The sequence below is a fragment of the Cervus elaphus genome, chromosome 5 (genome assembly GCF_910594005.1).
Source record: "Cervus elaphus chromosome 5, mCerEla1.1, whole genome shotgun sequence".
Classification (NCBI taxonomy): domain Eukaryota; kingdom Metazoa; phylum Chordata; class Mammalia; order Artiodactyla; family Cervidae; genus Cervus; species Cervus elaphus.
In genome coordinates, this window is record NC_057819.1 from 118,557,601 (window position 1) to 118,575,786 (window position 18,186).

The 18,186-nt window shown below is 41.3% G+C and overlaps 2 protein-coding genes across 2 annotated transcripts in view; both read left to right on the top strand.

Annotated features, from left to right (window-relative positions):
• Window positions 1-2,953, top strand: part of ITGB3 (integrin subunit beta 3) — a 60,418-nt gene extending 57,465 nt beyond the window's left edge. The window contains exon 15 of the mRNA XM_043904950.1: window positions 1,056-2,953. Coding sequence (XP_043760885.1) covers window positions 1,056-1,121 — 66 coding nt within the window. The 3' untranslated portion in view covers window positions 1,122-2,953. The remainder of the gene's footprint in view (window positions 1-1,055) is intronic.
• A 13,196-nt stretch (window positions 2,954-16,149) lies between these two features.
• EFCAB13 (EF-hand calcium binding domain 13) overlaps window positions 16,150-18,186 on the top strand; it is a 249,822-nt gene continuing 247,785 nt past the window's right edge. The window contains exon 1 of the mRNA XM_043900794.1: window positions 16,150-16,215. Coding sequence (XP_043756729.1) covers window positions 16,186-16,215 — 30 coding nt within the window. The 5' untranslated portion in view covers window positions 16,150-16,185. The remainder of the gene's footprint in view (window positions 16,216-18,186) is intronic.

An 18,186-nucleotide genomic window follows, 5' to 3' on the forward strand; every position in this document is an offset into this window, starting at 1 on the left:
CTTTTTATGTATTAACTTATTTCCTTCCTGTAACAGCCCTATGTGATAGATAACATTATTATCCCCATTTTATAGATAAAGAAACTGAATATAGAGAAATTTAGCAGCTTCCTTGATTATGGGAGGGAATTAGGTTATGATAGGAATTACTTTTTGTATCAACCTCTTAAAAGAATGCTCCCTGCAGTTTACCCTGATTGAATTTAATCAAACAAGCTTTTAATTGAGAAACTTCTATATACTTAAGCTTACTCTCCTTTGGCTCATGTTCCACATTTTAACTTTTTCCTGGGCTTCCAAGTGAATGACTTCACTGAATATCCGAGGTTAGGTTGAAAGTTTGTTCCCATCTGATGGTGACCTCAGGCCTTTGAACTCAAGGATTCTAAGAAGCTGAGATGTTTCTGTTCAGACAGTGTAGAAATCCTGACCCTCTGAGGCACATGAGAATGTGTTGTGTTTCTTGAGGCTACCTACCACTAAGGACTATTAGACCTAATGGGATTTGTCACTTTGTTTTGGAAAATAATTTGGGAAACCTAGTGAGGGTCTTTTTCCTGATAATGTGACAGTTTGTGGGCAAGGCTTGAGGGATAAGATGAGAACAGATTAAGAATCATTTGAGCAAAAGTGGTCCTCTGTATTCCAACCATCACCTGCTACACCTATCTTCTCTGCCTGCACCTCTTATCACAGTCACAACAAAGAAAAAAAGGGGGGCAAAAGGGAGAAAGAGAGTTCAGAAGAGAAGGAGGAAATATGAGATATTGGCTAAAAGCTAATCTTGGAGGGTTTTGGGATCTGCAAGAGTGATGGGCTGAATTTAACCCCTCAGGAATGGTGGAAGGATGGCATGCCATTTTCTCTCTCCTCTTATTTCCTACCCATTCCCTCTGTAAGAGCAAATGTATGAGTGTTAAAAGCATCACACTGTTCATTGATAGTGTATCTCAGAGAAGAGTGTCATGGGTAAACTTCTCAGATAACAAGTAAACCCCCAGGATAGGCAAGAATTGAGGAATTTGCTGTAAGACACTTTTCTGTTCTCTCTGCAGGCCAACAACCCACTGTATAAAGAGGCCACGTCCACCTTCACCAACATCACCTACCGGGGCACTTAAAGAGCAGTCATCCCAGGATCACTCTTGGACTGTGCCCAGGATCACAGATGTCTCTGCTTGTCATGTTTACAGGGGGCAACACCTGTGGGGCGGGATTGAGGGCTTGGAGTGGGGTGGGCTGGAAGAATGTGGGTCTGTGTGTGTGTGTGTGTGTGTGTGATACGTGTAGGGGGAGTGTATAATTTAAAACCTGTGTCCCAGATGAGCGAAGCTCCTCAGTCTTTGTCCTCAGAATGCCTCCTTCCTTCAGGGAGTTTTCCTGCTTAACCTGAGGGTGACCTACATCGCTGAGCAGGTGTTCTTTATTACCTCAGTGGGCGGCCAACTTTCCTTCTCAGGACAGTCTCTTGGAGAGGAGGGCAGGGCCAAGGACTCTGTTCCAGAGAGAAGGGACCTTGGTTTACCTTGTATTTCTGGTTCTCGGGCCTGACTCACAGCAGCTCTGGTGGGAGCTGCTGGGCTTTGAGGCCTTGTTGCGTCATTCGAGCCTCTGTCTCTTGTCCCTTCCCTCAGGCTGAGGGAGACATTAGGGGAAAGCTGAACCATCAGGCCTGCCTGTCTTTGCCGTCACCTCAACCCAGCATAGTTCTCTACTAAGGGAAGTCCTTGCTGTCTAGTCTTCGATCTACTGGGAGATAGGCTGGCGCTGGGGAGTGGGGGGACATGCAGGACCTGGGGTTAAGGTGCCTGGGCTCCCCCATTCATGATCATAACCCTTCAGATTTGCCTTATTGGCAGCTCCTTCCTAGAGATTCCTTTAGAAGTTGTGTGTCACCCTTAGCCAGCATCACCTCTTTGGCTCCCATCCCATCCTTTCACTGCTATAGACATTTCTTATGTACTGGGAGGGGCTTCCCAGGTGGCTCAGTGGGTAAGGAATCCGCCTGGAATGCAGAAGGCGTGGGTTCGATCCCTGGGTCAGGAAGATCCCTTGGAGGAGGGCATGGCAATCCACTCCAGTATTCTTGCCTGGAGAATCCCATGGACAGAGGAGCCTGGTGGGCTACAGTCCACGGGGTCGTGGAGTCAGACACGACTGAAGTGACCAAGCATGCACGCTCGCACATATACTGAGAATTTCTCTCATGACCAAAGGCTTTGCCTTCCAGGGAGAGTGCTATGGTTAGAGTCAGAGGTCTGGCCTCACCCTTCAGGCCTTCTGTCCCATGTTCAAGGCACCTCCACACACCCAATTCTGTGCTTCTATGTGCTACACCCACCCATGGGGCTGATTGCATTTATCTACCTCTTGGGTGTCTTGTGAAGGAATCATTCCCATGGGACTCTGAGTCTGCTGGGCGTAAGTGCCAGGGTGGAAGGATGGGCCAGGTGAATCAGCATGTGTGGGCCATCTTCCTGTGGGCTGGGCAACCTCATTTGAACTCAGTCTTTAATTTGAGAGGCCACAAGTGGAATTTTGTTTTTCTCATTGGGACACCTGATATCAGGATGAGGCTTGCTGAATCTAAAGGAGCATATATATAAACACACTTGCATTATATTTGTAATTTCATTTGATGATGAGGAAGAAAAGGATGAAAAGCCACACTGACTTGAGCTGGGTGCAGACACGCCCACTTGGCATCATTCATAAGAAGTCGCTACCCTTTGCTGGGTCTCTAAGGGCTCTCTCATTCTGGGAGCTTGCAGGGTTGGACACATGGACACGCTGGACCTCTCCCAAGGAGGAGGAGGAAAATGGGCTGTGCTTTTTTTTTTTTTTCCCTAGCATAAGCAGTTGCTCCATTGGTGTTTACATTTATTCAACATTAATCACCACCACCACTCCCTGAGAAAAAGGGAAGGGCCTATAAAAACAGGGGTCTGATGATTAAAAAAAATCTAGGTTCTGACCTCAGTGTTACAGCTAAGGAGCTTTAACCTTAATTAAGGCAAGTCTTCTCCCTGGGGCTCAGTTTTCTAGTTTGAAAAATGATGGATTTTGCCTAGCCAATCTAGGAGGTCTCTGTCAGTATCCACATTCCATAATGCTGGGACTTACTGTGGCATCAAATATGCAGTCAAGATTCTGTGGGATGTTGATACTGTTTGTTTTTCATTTGGGAGATCTGGCTCTGGCAAGAGCAGGTGACATCCCATATCACCTTTCTCAATGAAAAAAACCTCATTCTATTTTCTTTTTTTTTTTTTTTTTCTATTTTTTTTTTTTTTCTATTTTCTCTGAGAACACCCTTTTCCAACTTTTGTTAGCAGTTACATCTCCTGATATAGCACTTAAACTCCACTTAGTTATTATTTCTTTGTTCACTTTGCACATGGTTTAATCCACGTATTGGGGAAGAGGAATCCATAAGAACTAGCTGGAATGTGTGTTCTGTATCCATGTATTAACATTGAGAATAAACCTTGGGATTGGGAATGGGGCAGATATCTGAGCCCAGTGTCACTCATGGATTACTCCTTCCCATAGGGAATGGTAATGTTGTAGAGAGATAAATGGGAAGAGACGATTATAAATCCAGGAAGTTTAGAATCTAACTGTTGGCTCCTGAGAAAAGACTCCATTGAAGTAGCAGTCATTTTCTTTAGATAAGATGGTTTATATGAAGAAACGGAACCAAAGGAGGAGAAAACTGTATCCTAAGGAGGAAAAAATTAGTAGGAATCTTTCTGAGCTTCTGGAATGAGGCTTACAGGCTTTGAAGATGTGGGGAGAAACCATAGCTGTGTTCATGAGCTAGCAAATAGCAGTCAGTTTTGGCGTCATGTAGGGTGAACCCCTAAGTAGTATTTTAGCATCAGAAAACACAGCCCAAAGAAGTTATTTGTTCTGAGCTCTTTTGGTGATATTTTACGTTCAGTCTCAGGGTCTGTGGACAAAAATGGGAAACTTTGAACATTCCTGACAAGTTGTCACCTAAGGAGTCAAGTTCTTTACCTCTCAGATATTCCTAGACCATCCATGGTTTCAAGATATTTCTCTTTGTGAAGTATTTCTGGTTGACCTAAATGCCTTCCTGACTTCCTAACCACCTCCTCTGTTTTGAGTTGTGCAACAGTGAATTAAATGTGGTTTCCAAAAAGAATTGGCCTAAGGCTCCCCAGTGCTTCCTGAGCTGTTATTCCTGTTTCCTTTGGGTGAATAAAGTGACATTGCCTCACAAATGATTATTTTAGAGCAAACATGTGTCCAAATGTAACAGAATGATGATGACTCCAGGAACTGAAGTTAGTTTCCGAATCTAGGGCTTTTGTTTAGACTTGAATCACATTTTCAAAATGAGAAGGTTTTTACTGGTCTAAGAGAATTTTTTGGTTTTGGGGTTTTTTTTGGGGGGGGGGAGTTTAAATTGGGGATTTCTTAGAACCTTGTATAACTACAACGGAAGGGACTGTCAATTTAGTGTAGGTTTTGTTTGCAGGAGGCATAAATTAGTAAAGTAAAGGCTTAATGGCAAATTATTTAAAGGACCATGTAAATGCCCAACTTTAAGACAATGGGTCTCAAAGTGTCGGCCCTAGGACCAGAGGAGGTCCTCTGGTGATTCTCTTGCATGGTCAAGTTTGAGAACTACTGATTTAAGGAATCACATACTTACCCTTTCTGGCTTAGAAAGAAATTTACAATAAGTCAGCTTTGCTGCTAAAAGATTAAGAACGTACTTTGGCTGATAGATTAAGAAAACCAAGTATGTACTCACAGAAAACAAAAGTCCATGTTCAATCCATTTTCCAAGGCTTGTTGGGTTCACTCATAGCCACAAATTCCCATGAAAAACTAAAAGAAGTAATAGATCAGAATCTCAGAGGGAAAAACAGCTAACAGAATACTTGGCAGGCATCAAAGAAAACCTTTCGTGTACCAAGCTGAAACAAGAAAATACTCTTACATATACCTATGGCTGATTCATGTTGATGTATGGCAGAAACAAACACAGTATTGTAAAGCAGTGATCCCTCAATTAAAAATATGTAAATTTAAAAACAGAATACTCTTACAGCATTTGTTTATAGGAGATAGGATCAAAATCTTAAATATCATCATCCTACAGGATGTTAGAATAAGACTTTAGAACTTGTAACTTTACTTTTTGCTACTTAAAATTTATTGAGCACTGACAGTGTGGCATTGAAATACTTTACAGAACACTTATAATCCTTGCCTTTCTTACTTGAAAAAAAAAGCACAATACAGTACATGACATCATTAAAAGATTATGTGAACCTAGACTGAGTCCTTTTATGGTGAAATTTTGTAAGATTCACTGTGTTTTATTTACGTCATGCTAACTGATGACTAAGTGTCTGGATGAAAATGGAGGAGTTTATGTGAAAATGAACTGGGTAGCAATATGTCAAATCATATCTATAAGCCTTGACCTCTGTAGCCTGAATTATTTGATAATAGCCATCTAATGACCACTGGGACCAACCACAAGCAGACTGTCTTGAAATTACAATACCCTCATTTTTCACGATGATGCAAGGAAACAATAATATATGCTTTGCAGTAAGCCATTTAATACTTGAAACTAATTTCTCTTTGGTTTTGTAACATATTTCTGGATATATGTTTCCCTAATTTGTTTTAGTTTGACTAATGCGCACAAGGAGGCAGTTTTAAATGTTTTGATTGGGGTTGATCATATTTTTAAATAAAATTTTAAAAATCCACTACTGTGGATATCCAAGAATGGATTGTATGTGAAAGGAAAATTAATTATAGATCAGGAACATGATGGTGTTCCTTGCAGTTCCTAATGTCATAGTGATGTCTCCAACCTCTTACATAGAGAAAATATTTTTTGTTAGCTCTGTATTTTCTGACAATACACCAAGGAATGAAGAATATAAATATTGGGTTGACCAAAATGTTCATTCAGCTCCATAACACGGAAAAATCCAAACAAACTTTGTAGCCAACCCAATGTCTAGAGAGCAACATTTAGGAGATTTAAGAGCCCTTAGGCAAAACCACCATTGTAAATTATTCTCTAGCAGTATCCCTGAAAAGAACTTTGAAAGGAAAAAGTTTTACAATTCACTGTGTTTTACCCAATATATCGGCTGGATTTTCTCGTGACTCACACCATTGGCATGATTCTTTAGAGAGGTCAGAGTGATGCCTGTATAAATATCATTTGTTGGCTGATGGAAATACTTTGTTAAATAATAGGAAAAATGTTGATGGATATATGCTAGACTTTACTTTTCCTGACCCTTATAATCATCCATTGTGACAGAGATTGCTACTTCGGCCCGTTATCTGTTATCACCATTCTCACATTGTATTAGGATTCTTAATTTTTAGTCGGACACATGGTTTCTGGGTGTGCAATGGTCATCTCTTTGGCAGTGAGATGTTAATGAAAGGGGTACACACAACTTTGACCAAGTGCTATTTAAGGGAGGGAGCATGCCTTTCTTCCTTCTTCCTGAAGGCTGATGTGTAGAGATGATAGCAAGACTCTAAGCAGACATCATGGATCAAGATGTAACCTAGGGATTATATTAGTTATCTATTGCTACATAACAAATGACCACATGATTTTAGCAGCATAAAACAACAAACATTATGTTAAAGTTTCTGTGTTCAGAAATTCAAGAACGGCTTAGCTGGGTGGTTCTCGCTCAGAGTCTCTCTTGAGGTCGTAATCAAGCTGTTGGCCAGAGCTACAGTCAACTGAAGACTCAAAGGGGCTGCAGGATCCATTTCCAAGATGGCTTATTCACATGGCTGTTGGCAGGAGGCATCGGTTCCATGCTGGCTATTGACAATAGGACATTTGCATAGGACTGCTTGAGGGTTCACAAGACATGCCATCTGGCTGCTCTGCAAGTGAGTAATCCAAGAGAAAGCATGGAGAAAGGTGCAGTGTCTTTTATTACCCTCTCTTTGTAAATGTCACATAATCACTTCTGCCATACTCTTCATTATAAATAGCTTACTAAATCTAGCCCACCTTCAAGGGGAGGGAAGTAGATGTCACTTATTTCCTTATTTGGCTGCATTGGGTCTTAGTTGCAGTATGTGGCATCCTTGCTGTGATGTGGGATCTTTTGTTGTACATGAACTCCTGGTGGTACTGATGGTAAAGAACCTGCCCGCTAGTGCTGGAGACATCCCTGGGTTGGGAAGGCTTGATCTCTGGGTTGGGAAGATCCCTGGAAGAGGGCATGGCAGCCCACTGCAGTATTCTTGCCTGGAGAATCCCCATGGATAGAGGAACCTGGTGGGCTACAGTCCATAGGGTCACAAAGAGTCAGATATGACTGAAGCGACTTAGCACACACATGAACTCTCTAGTTGCAGTGGCAAGCTTAGTTGCTCTGTGGCATGTGGAATTTAGCTTCCCAAAGTCCCTAGATGCCACTTCTTGAACAGAAGAGTACTGTGGTAGACAAAACCATTGCCTATGACCACTCCCACCCCCAGCCAAAAATATCCTTATCTTAATCTCCAGAACCAGTGAATATGCTACTTTACATGCAATAAACTTTTCAGGTTCTGGCAGGTGGGTGCAGAGACCTACTAGTCTTGCAGCCACCAAGATAAGTCTTGTATGTAAGTTCCCTTGCTTATTAAACTTTCCATCTACCAAGGTGGAGTGGCCTGCCTCTTTCTTTCGTCTCTCCCTACCCTTCATGTAAGAGAGCTGGTTTCAGATTTCACCTGGGACGCTCTCAAGGTTGCAAACTAACAAGCATCAGCTCAAGTCCAGAGTCTTAGCCTTTAAATACATCCAGGGGCAGATCGGCTTCTTGGGTGAATTCCTTATATACTTGAGTACAATACTTCTCAGTCTGAAGTCCTGTGAACTAAAGGAAAAAGCTATATGCTCCCTTCATACAACAACCAATGTAAAATGGTGGGACAGGTGAGATAACTGCTACAGTCACTGCTGTTTCAACAGGCAGGAAAGAGGAGATGCACAGATGTTCACAGCAATTCTGAAATTCATTCAGGTACAGGTCTGCAGATCCACCTTCAAGGCCTCAGAACAATTCTCGATGTCTTACCCTCTAGGCTGTCAGTTGTTGTTGCTCAGTTGCTCAGTCGTGTCCGACTCTTTGCAACCCCACGAACTGCAGCTCACCAGGCTTCCCTGTCCTTCACTATCTCCTGGCATTTGCTCAAACTCATGTTCATTGAGTTGATGATACCATCCAACCATCTCATCCTCTGTCTCCCCCTTCTTCTGCCCTCAAGCTTTCCCAGCATCTGGGTCTTTTCCAATGAGTGTGTCCTCAAATCAAGCAGTCAAAGTATTCTAGCTTTAGTTTCAGCATCAGCCTTTCCAATGAATATTCAGGGTTTATTTCCTTTTGGATTGACTGGTTTGATCTCCTTGCTGTCCAAGGGACTCTCAAGAGTCTTCATCAGCACCATAGTTCGAAAGCATCAATTCTTGGGTACTCAGCCTTCTTTATGGTGCAACTCTCACATCTGTCCATGACCACTAGAAAAACCATAGCTTTGACTATATATATGAACCTTTGTCAGCAAAGTAATCTCTGCTTTTTAATATGCTGTCTAGGTTGGTCATAGCTTTTCTTCCAAGGAGCAAGTGTCTTTTAATTTCATGGCTACAGTCACCATCCACAGTGATTTTTGTCTTGCTTAGTCAACAATTATTCAGGAATTTTCTGTTACTGGCAAAGGAATCTAATCCTCACTAATATATACTTGGGGCTATTTAAAGTCTATGTAACTGACTAATACAGTATCTAACTAGCTCATCAATAGATTCAGTGCTAAAAAACCTACAAATGTTCAAGATTTTTAAAATATTCACAGTCTGTTGATCAGCATACAGATTGAAGCCACTGCAATTCTTACAAATTGGAAATTGAATCTTTATGAATAAGTGGAAAATGGGATGAGTCATTAATAGAGGTGACTGTAAACAATGTGGGTGGTGGGGAAGTAGGGAATGGAGAGTTTACAAAAATAAAAACATGGTCTCAGCACTCAGATTACATATAGACTATTTAGAGAGATAAACTGTATACACTTTAAAAGTACTAAAGAATAATACTCCATTGTATATATCACATCATCTTTATCCATTCCTCTGCTGATGGACATGTAGGTTGCTTCCATGTCCTGGCTATTATAACTAGTGCTACAACGGACACTAGGGTGCATGCATCTTTTGAAATTATGGTTTTCTCTGGGTATATGCCCAAGAGTGGGACTGCTGGGACATATGGCAGTTTGAACCATAAAATGGAACACAATTATGCCATTTGCAGAGATGTGGATGGACCTAGTGATTGTCAGAGCGAAGTAAGTCAGAAAAACAAATATATATTAATGCATATATGTGGAAATAAGAAAAATGGTACAGATGAACCTACCTACAAGGCAGAAATAGAGACACAGATGCAGAGGAAAAAAATGTATGGACACCAAGGCGGAAAAGGGAGGGTGGGATGAATTGGGAGGTTGGAATTGACATATATACACCACTATTTATGAAACAGATAACTAAGGAGAAGCTACTGTATAGCATGGGGAACTCTACTCAATGCTCTTGTGGTGACCTAAATGGGACAAAAATCCAAAAAAGTTGGGATACGTGTATACGTGCTGTTGACTCATTTGCTATACAGCAGAAAATAACACAACACTGTAAAGAAACTATACTCCAATAAAATTTTTTAAAAAGAAGTACTAAATGCCTACAGAGCAGAGTTGAAAACACAAATGAGCTTAGCAGTATCACTGAAGGAATTAATTAGGGTAACATACTGACTACTACATACATTTTTGAATTATCATGATCATGGGAAAACTGAGGCTTAGACAATTTGTCTAAGGTAATTTGTCTTAGGTAATTTGCCCCACTGCATACAGTAAATAAGTAAGACTTGAATTTGGACAGATCTGTCTCTAAAGCCCATGATGTTCACCACATGTAAATAATGGAAAGCTCAGGTTGGATCAATGTGAACAATTTTACCTATATGTTTGTAAAGAAAGATACTTTAAATCGTGGGTTTTTTGGGTTTTTAAGAATACTCTTTGCTTGACAGCATTTACAACTATAGTTTAACAAAACTTAAAAATGATTAATTTCATCCAATTGGATTTACACAACGTTTTAGGGACTAACTGAGGAAAGCCAGGAACAGAGGACTAACGCTGCTTTGCGTCATTTCTTTGACCAATTATCATCTGCAGCGTGCCTAAAAAGTTGATTTTCGTAGAAAAACAAAGTATCTCTTCCAAAAGCAGGGTTAGTCCTTTGAAGGGCAGGCTGGAACAAACTTCAGTAAGGTTGTGGGACAATGGCTTCGAGCCACTGTCCACTAATAAGTAGCAGAAGCGAAGTTAGACGGAACATTTTAGCAGAAAGGAAGGGCCGGAGGTATTGAAAGCATGGATAGAAAATAACATTGAAATGGGACCAGATGGGGTGGGACAGCACACCAGAGAATGAACGGAATTGCCAGAAGAGCAAAGAGCGTGCAGGATGGAGAGAGAAATCCAGGCTCTTGGTGAGAAGAGATGAGCCCCTCCACTCTTGTCCAGGCCGCCGAGCCCTGTCCGGGTGAGGTCACAGGCCCTTATGAAGGTCACAGGCCCTTGTGAGGTGGGGCAGATGGGTGCGGCCGCAGCGCTGTCCTGTCCGCGCTAAGGCGGCGGCGATCAGCCGCGCTCCCTGGAGCCCCGGAGCCCCTGCAAAGTGGCGGTGGCAGCGGCAGCCGAGGTAGCCTGTATCCCGCGATTGCTCGGCGCTGGCGGCTCAGTGGGCGGAGCATCGAGCGCTGTCAGGTGACCCAGGGGCGGGGCCTCGCTGCAAGGGGGCTCGGGAAGGGAGGCGGAGCTAGAGCGTCGTGCTGAGCTAGGGCTGAGGGGCGAAGGAGTCTACGTGCGGACCGGCAGACTGCTGAGGGAACGAGGGACAGATTGGGGAGCCATAGCGGGTGACGGTGGGACCTTCAGGGGACATAAGTGGGGAGAGGAGACCTGCTGAGGAAGAGCTTCTGAGGTTGAGGGAGAGAAGAGTGTCACGTGGTGTGAGGGACAAAGCAGAACAGTTCCAGAGTTGGGCGAAAGTTCCAGGAAGGGCAGTGAATGACGAGCCGGACAGTCAGGGTGCAGAGTGAGGGGAGACTGGGCCGGAGCCGGCGGCTCCTCAGCAGTGGTGGTGGTTCTGGAAGGGTGGCGGTCACTGTGGTGGGGGACTTTAATGCTTCTTCGCAGACCGTTTGGCCTCCGTTGGAGCACTTGTTTCCGCCTTGCGGGGTGATTTTCTTGTCTACTCGCTTGCTTGCTTTATCCCTAGAGAAGTCGTAAACTTCGCAAGAGCAGGGCCTGTTACAATCCTCTACAGCGCAGGGTTCTGCATGAAGTGGATTTTCACTTAATGTTTGTTATAAACAAAGGCAGCTAATGGGGGAGGTGGTGATAAAAGTTTCACGTTAGTAGCAGTAGATGCAGTGACGTGGTTGTAAGATTGCAGTTAATGGACGTGTGCCGTCAACAAAACGGAAAGAGTGAGCGAGTGCGTGAGGCGTCTCGTGAGAGGGGCGGTGTGAAAGGAAAGAGTGGAAGGTACTATGTGAGGGGTTGACACCCTCAGAAGCAGCCAGTTACTCTGTGAAGGTGGTGTCCCTTCACCAAGGGACAAGGTGCAACGGTGGAAGCGCATTGTCAACCTAGAGGCACGAAACAAGATGAAGCCTCGTTTTGGACTTTCGGAGTCAGAATCTCTGTTTTCTGCCTCAGCTCTGCTTCTTGGTTTACAGAGAAACAATGGAATTTTGTAAAACTGCCCTTGGACTTTGGTTTCCCGGGTGGCTCAGTGGCAAAGAACCTGCCTGGCAATGCAAGAGATGCGGGTTCGATATCTGGGTGGGCAAGAGCCCCTGGCTCACAAGAGAGTTGGACACTACGTAGTGGCTAAGTAACAACGCAATATTCATGAACTTGTGAGTCAGAGGTCTGAAGTTGGCTAGTATGCATTTTCTTCTGTATTTTGTGTGGGCAAATCAATCTGTGCGTTAGTTTCATCATGTGTAGTTAATAATTAAGGGGTTAGACTGGAAAGGTTTGTTAAGTTCATTCTAGCAGTGTTGGGGATTCTGTGATTTCATGTAACATTACCTGCCCCCAAGCCCTTAATCATATGTGTTTTTTTCCCCCCAATTTCCATTAAAATGTTATTTAATTGACAATATTTTACAGAAATAAGAGCAGTTTTTATTTAATACAGATAGGTATATTTATCTATTTATATATTTATATTTCTCTTTTTGCAAAATTGAAACATATCAAATTGTTTTCCCTAAAACTGTAGTGCAAAAAGGAATACTAGGAAATATAAATACTGAAATATGTTCATCATTAAATTATAACCAAGGGCCTTCTGAATCTCAGCAAGGTATATGATTTGGAGAAAGAACATGAGATTTGGAGCCAGGAGACCTGGTCTGCACTGTTTACTTGCTTTGTGTCATAGGCATATTTCTCAATATCTCTGAATCTCAGTTCTCCACCTTGAAAACAGGGATATTAATTAGTGTTTTCATTTTCTTAGGACACATACCCAGCAGTGGAATTGCTGGATTGTGTTACATTTTTATGTAGAAAACTTCATATTGTTTTCCGTAGTGGCTGTACCAATTTACAATCCCAGGAACAGTGTACTTGGGTACCCTCTTCTCCACATGCTCACCAACACTTGTTATTTGTAAACTTTGATGATAGTCATTCGGACAGGTATGAGGTGACTGAGCTGTAATCACTTCTTCCACTCTCCTAAATGACTATTTTTTAATAATGCCACTCCCCTCAAACCTCCAGCTCACTGTCTCATCCTCATTCTCTGTTGATTACCTTGCTTCCTGTTTCACTAAGAAGACCGAAACAATCAGAGATGATTTTCACAAGCTCCCATTACCAGATCTACTCACCTATTCTACATGCAATTATGCTGCATTACTCTGCATTGTCTCTTATCATGAATATGTTCTTAGCTAAGGCCAAATCCTCCATTATGTCCTAAATCCTGTTTCTTTTCTTCTACTTGAGAATATTGTTCCAGTAATTCCCCCCTCCTATATGATCAGTTTTTGCTTCTCTGCTAGGTTATTTCCACCAGCATATGAACATGTGTTTATTTTTCCCCATCTTAAAACCTCATAGCCATGCTTACCCCTCAGCTGCTACCTCATTTCTCTTTCCCTTTATAGAATAACTCCTAGAGTTGTCTCATATTTCTGTTCCGCATTCTCTCTTCAATTCACTCCAAGGATATTATTTCCTTATAACACCCAAATGGCTCCTCTTAGGGTAGTTGGTGTCCTCTATGTTGCAGGATCTAGTGAATCATTCAGTACTCATCTTACTTGACTTAGAGACAGCATTTATCACAGCTGATTACTCATTCTTCTTTTGGACTACTTTTTTTCACTTGACTTTCAGGAACCCAGGACCCACCAGATTTTCTTACTTGTAGAATCCAGAGTGATCCTTTCAGAAAGGACTTTAGGTCATGTTATTTCTATGCTCAAAATTCTCCTATGGCTTCCTGCCTTCTCAGAGTAAAGGCCAAAGTTCCTGCTGTAAGACAGGAGCCCTTCATGAGCTGCCTCCCTTCTTTCACCACTCTGATCCCTTCTCTCCCTCCTTTCTTTCCCCTTTGCAGTGTTTCAGCCTCATGGGTCTTCCTGTCATTTCAGAACATTCAAACTCCTTCTTGCTTTGGAGCCTTTGTATTCACTTTTTTCTCTGACTGAAATGCATTGGCTTTTAAATGCATTGGCTTTTGAGTTATGCATTGGCTCCCCACTTTAACTCCTTCAGGTGTGTACTCTTTAAGTCTCCTGCTCAGTAAGGTCTTCCTTGGCTGACACATCTGCTCTTTGCATCTCTTTCCCAACACCACACTTAATATTCCTCTCACTCGTTTACATTTCCCGCCTTAGTACTTGTCACAGATATTATGCTATATATTTTATTTATTTTATTGTTTCTCTCCCTGGTTAGAATGTAAGCTCCATGAGGGCAGTTTTTTTTTTTTTTTCCCTCTGTTTTGTTCACTGCTTTATCCCCAGAGCCTGGAAGAAAGCCTTGCACATAGTAAGTGTGCAATGTATGTGTGCTGGATTTATGGATGGAGGGATGGAATGAATTGGAGAAAAGGGCTACAACTCTTTTTATTTTTCTTGGTTTGCTCTTGCAAGTTCACATATCTATCATAAGATTCAAAGAGTTGGGAAACAATTGCGTTGTCACAGTTATGGGGAAGAGACTTCCTTTGCTATCTTTTCTCTTAGCTTGGAGAGCGTTATGTGGTATCCAGTTTATACAGCAGATTGAGACCTGCCAACTTTTCGATAATGTGACCAATAATTATGAAACAGTTCTTCCTTTCAAAGTTTATTTGTCATGCTTACTCTGCTTAATTAAGTACTTTGATGACCTAAGAGCTCTTGGTATGTAAGTTCAGAAGGGACTGAATTCCTTCCTTGCTCCCTCCCTCCCTCCCTTCTTTCACTCTTTCTTTCCTCCTTCCTCTCCTCCCTCTTCTTCTCTGCTTCTCTCCTTCCCTCCCTTCTTTCCTACCAGCCTTTTTTCTTTCCTTCTTTTGCAATGCCTTTATAGTACTGTGCTTGGTTCTGTGAGAAATAATTCAAAGAATGATGAGATACCAGCCCATTCCTTAGAAATTTAGACTTTAATTGGTGTAAGAATTATACATGTGATAATTAAATAAAAATACAAGGCAAATGATTAATGCAAGTTGAATAATGAAGACAATAAGAATACTGAAGACAGTAAGTGCTATGCTAAGAAGTTTAAAGGTGAAGATTGAACTGGTTAGGGAAGTTTTAGAAGACTTTACATAGAGTGGTTTGCTGGGGAGACCTATAAAACCTCTAATGTCTTCTGAGATGCGTATTTTTAATGTGGTTTCATTTTATTTTTAACATGTTTTGAATTCCAGAAATTTTGGACTTAACCATATTCAACAGTAATTACAATTACATATTATAGAAATATTTTAAAATACTGTCTATTAGAATATTAATACTTACAGTTAAACTTTACAATATGAAAAAGACACTAATAATTGCAACTAACAATGTAATGTAGCTAGCAGTGTAATAAATCATGACTCAGATATGAGTATTGGGTTGGTGGCTCAGACAGTAAAGAACCTGCCTGCAATGCAGGAGACCTGGGCTCGAACCCTGGGTTGGGAAGATCCCCTGGAGAAGCGAATGGCTGCCCACTTGAGTTTTCTTGTCTGCAGAATTCCATGGACAGAGGAGCCTGGCGGGTTACAGTTCATGGGGTCACCAAGAGTCAGGCATGACTGAGCGACTAACACACTTGGATCAGATATGATTAAAATATACTGTGAAAAATTTGGGAAATTTCTAAAGTTGGTTATCACATTTACATAGTGTGGAACTGGATAAAACATTTTTTGTTTGCAATAGTATTGTTTTGAGAGTCAGTGTTGTGTGATGCTGAAGACCTCAGGCTGTTAGGCTGCCTGAATTCAAAATCTGATACTACTATTTGTTGGCTGTGGAATCTTGGGCAATTTGATCTAAGTCTTTATTTTCCTCATCTGTAAAATAGAGATAATGGTAATTCCTTGAAAGGTAATTGTGAGGAATAAATGGAATAATGCAAGTTGAAGTGTTTATCATAATGTCTAATAGTAAATATTAAATGTTAGCAATTACTACCTATGCTAGTTCTGCTTAACTGGGTTTATTTGAATAAATAAATATTATTGAACTTTCTGCTTTTCATGCCATTCAAATTTGGATTTCTGTACTCCTTATACCACAAAGTTAAGGGACTGGATGAACTCCTGTGATTTATGATTTATTAACTGCTTTTCTAACTTTTGTATATGTATCGAGTTAGGAAATGTCTATTAGGTATTGTGCTATAAGTGAGTATCACATTTAAATAATTGTATCAGGTAGTTTAATTACTTACATCTAAACAAGGATATGATTTTTTATTTTTCTTTTTTTGGCAGGAAATCATTTTGTGCTATTGTTCATTCATACTTGTTCATCAAGTTCTTTGAGTCTTCAAGGGAAGAATTTACCTCTAAACAGAAAGATGGAAACTAAAGTTCATTTATTTTGCCAGGTATTTTTCAAAATGGTTTGTAAAGATTCCTTCCTTTTCTTCCTTAAAAATTTGTTTACATTACTTCACATCTATAATCAGTAAGCAGATTCATAGCAGCATAGTCATACTATCTTGCTTAAACTGAGGTGACTTTTGAACTGTTTTAGTAGAAATATATTGAACTCTCATCCCAGCAACCCATGATGTAGTATCAAGAGATTTATAATGTATGATAAAACTAATTTTGGGGGGAAGGGACAGACACAATTTTTTTGGAGACCAAAGAATTTAAACCTACATGAGAAATTGTAAACAATGTAATTAATAACATGGCAGTCTAACCAAAAGCTAAAAGATAATTTAAAAGATAGGGCTTCGCTGATGGCTCAGTGGTAAAGAATCTGCCTGCCAAAGCAGAAGATGCAGATTTGATCCCTGGGTGGGGGTGATACCCTGGAGCAGGAAATTGCAACCCACTCCAGTATTCTTGCCTGGAATATTCCACAGACAGAGGAGCCTGGTGGGTTACAGTCCACGGAGTTGCAAGAGAGTAAAATATGACTTAGCCACTAAACAATAACAACAATTTAAAAGATACCAAGTGTCTCTAGTCTTCTTATCTGTGATTTGGGGGATATTCTTATCTATTGGCCAGAATCATGTCAATAAAAAACCAAATCTGGACTTATTATTGAGAGACTTTGTTCAAAAGGATTATTGTAAGAGACGAAAGAGACTACTGAAATAGAAGGAGGGGGGACTAACTGAAATAGGGACCATAAGATCTGCAAGCATCTCAAGGACTAGGCAAAAAAACTTTTTTCTTTTAAGTTTTATTTTATTATTTAAAATTTTTATTGTGTATTGGAGTATAGTTGATTGATGTTCTATTTGTTTCACGTGCACAACAAAGTAATTAAAAGAATGTTCTTTTATTGAGAGTGTAAACAAGGCTAGGTGCTAGAGGTAAAGAATCCACCTGCCAATGCAGGAGAATTGGGTTTGATCCCTGGGTTGGGAAGGGGATCCCTGGAGAAGGAAATGGCAGCCTTCTCCAGTATTCTTTCCTGGAAAATTACATGGACAGAGGAACCTGGCAGGCTACAGTCCATGTAGTTGGACACTACTGAGTGAGCACGAAGAAGGCTAGGAAGCATTGGTTATGGGGAAGTGGGGAGTAGCATGATCAGATAAAGAGATCAGAGAAAGAGGCCAGCCTGTTCTCTAGAGGGGCTGCCTGCTCACTGGCTCAGGGTGGTGGTGGTGATGTTCATTTGCTCAGTTGTATCCTACTCTTTGTGACCCCATAGACTGCAGCATGCCAGGCTTCCTTCACCATCTCCCAGAGCTTGTTCGAACTCATGTCGATTGAGTCGGTGATGCTATCCAGCCATCTCATCCTCTGTCGAGATGGCTCAGGGTGAGGGTAGGCCAAAGTTCTGAGGCTTGGAGGATTAACCAAACCTTGCTTAGTAAGTGTTTTGTCCTGATAAATAGGTGTGGATAAGACAGTTCAGCTAATCATTTATGAAGCAAAGAAAGGAAAATTTGAAGATGTTTGGCCATGTCATAGGTAAACATGAGGGGTATGTGGTAAGTCTTATCTAAATCATTTGAGGAAGGGTGGTTCTTTGCAGCCAGCTGTTATCTAAAACACAAAAGAGTGAGGGAATTCTTTTAAATTTCACTGTTTTTTCAGAAGCACAAGGCTCAGGTGAAATTTAACATTGTCAATTGAGAGTCTTAATCTTTTAAATTTATTGTTTTAGTGGATCTGGTGCCACCATATAAGACATGTACCTGTACAGTAATCCAAAATATAACTTCAGAACTTCTTGCTAATTACTGAAGGCTGGATTTGTCTAGACCTTTAGGCTCAGATGGTAAAGAATCTGCCTGTAATGTGGGAGACATTACATTTAATCTTTGGGTAGGGAAGATCCCCTGGAGAAGGAAATGGCAACCCACTCCAGTATTCTGGAGAATTCC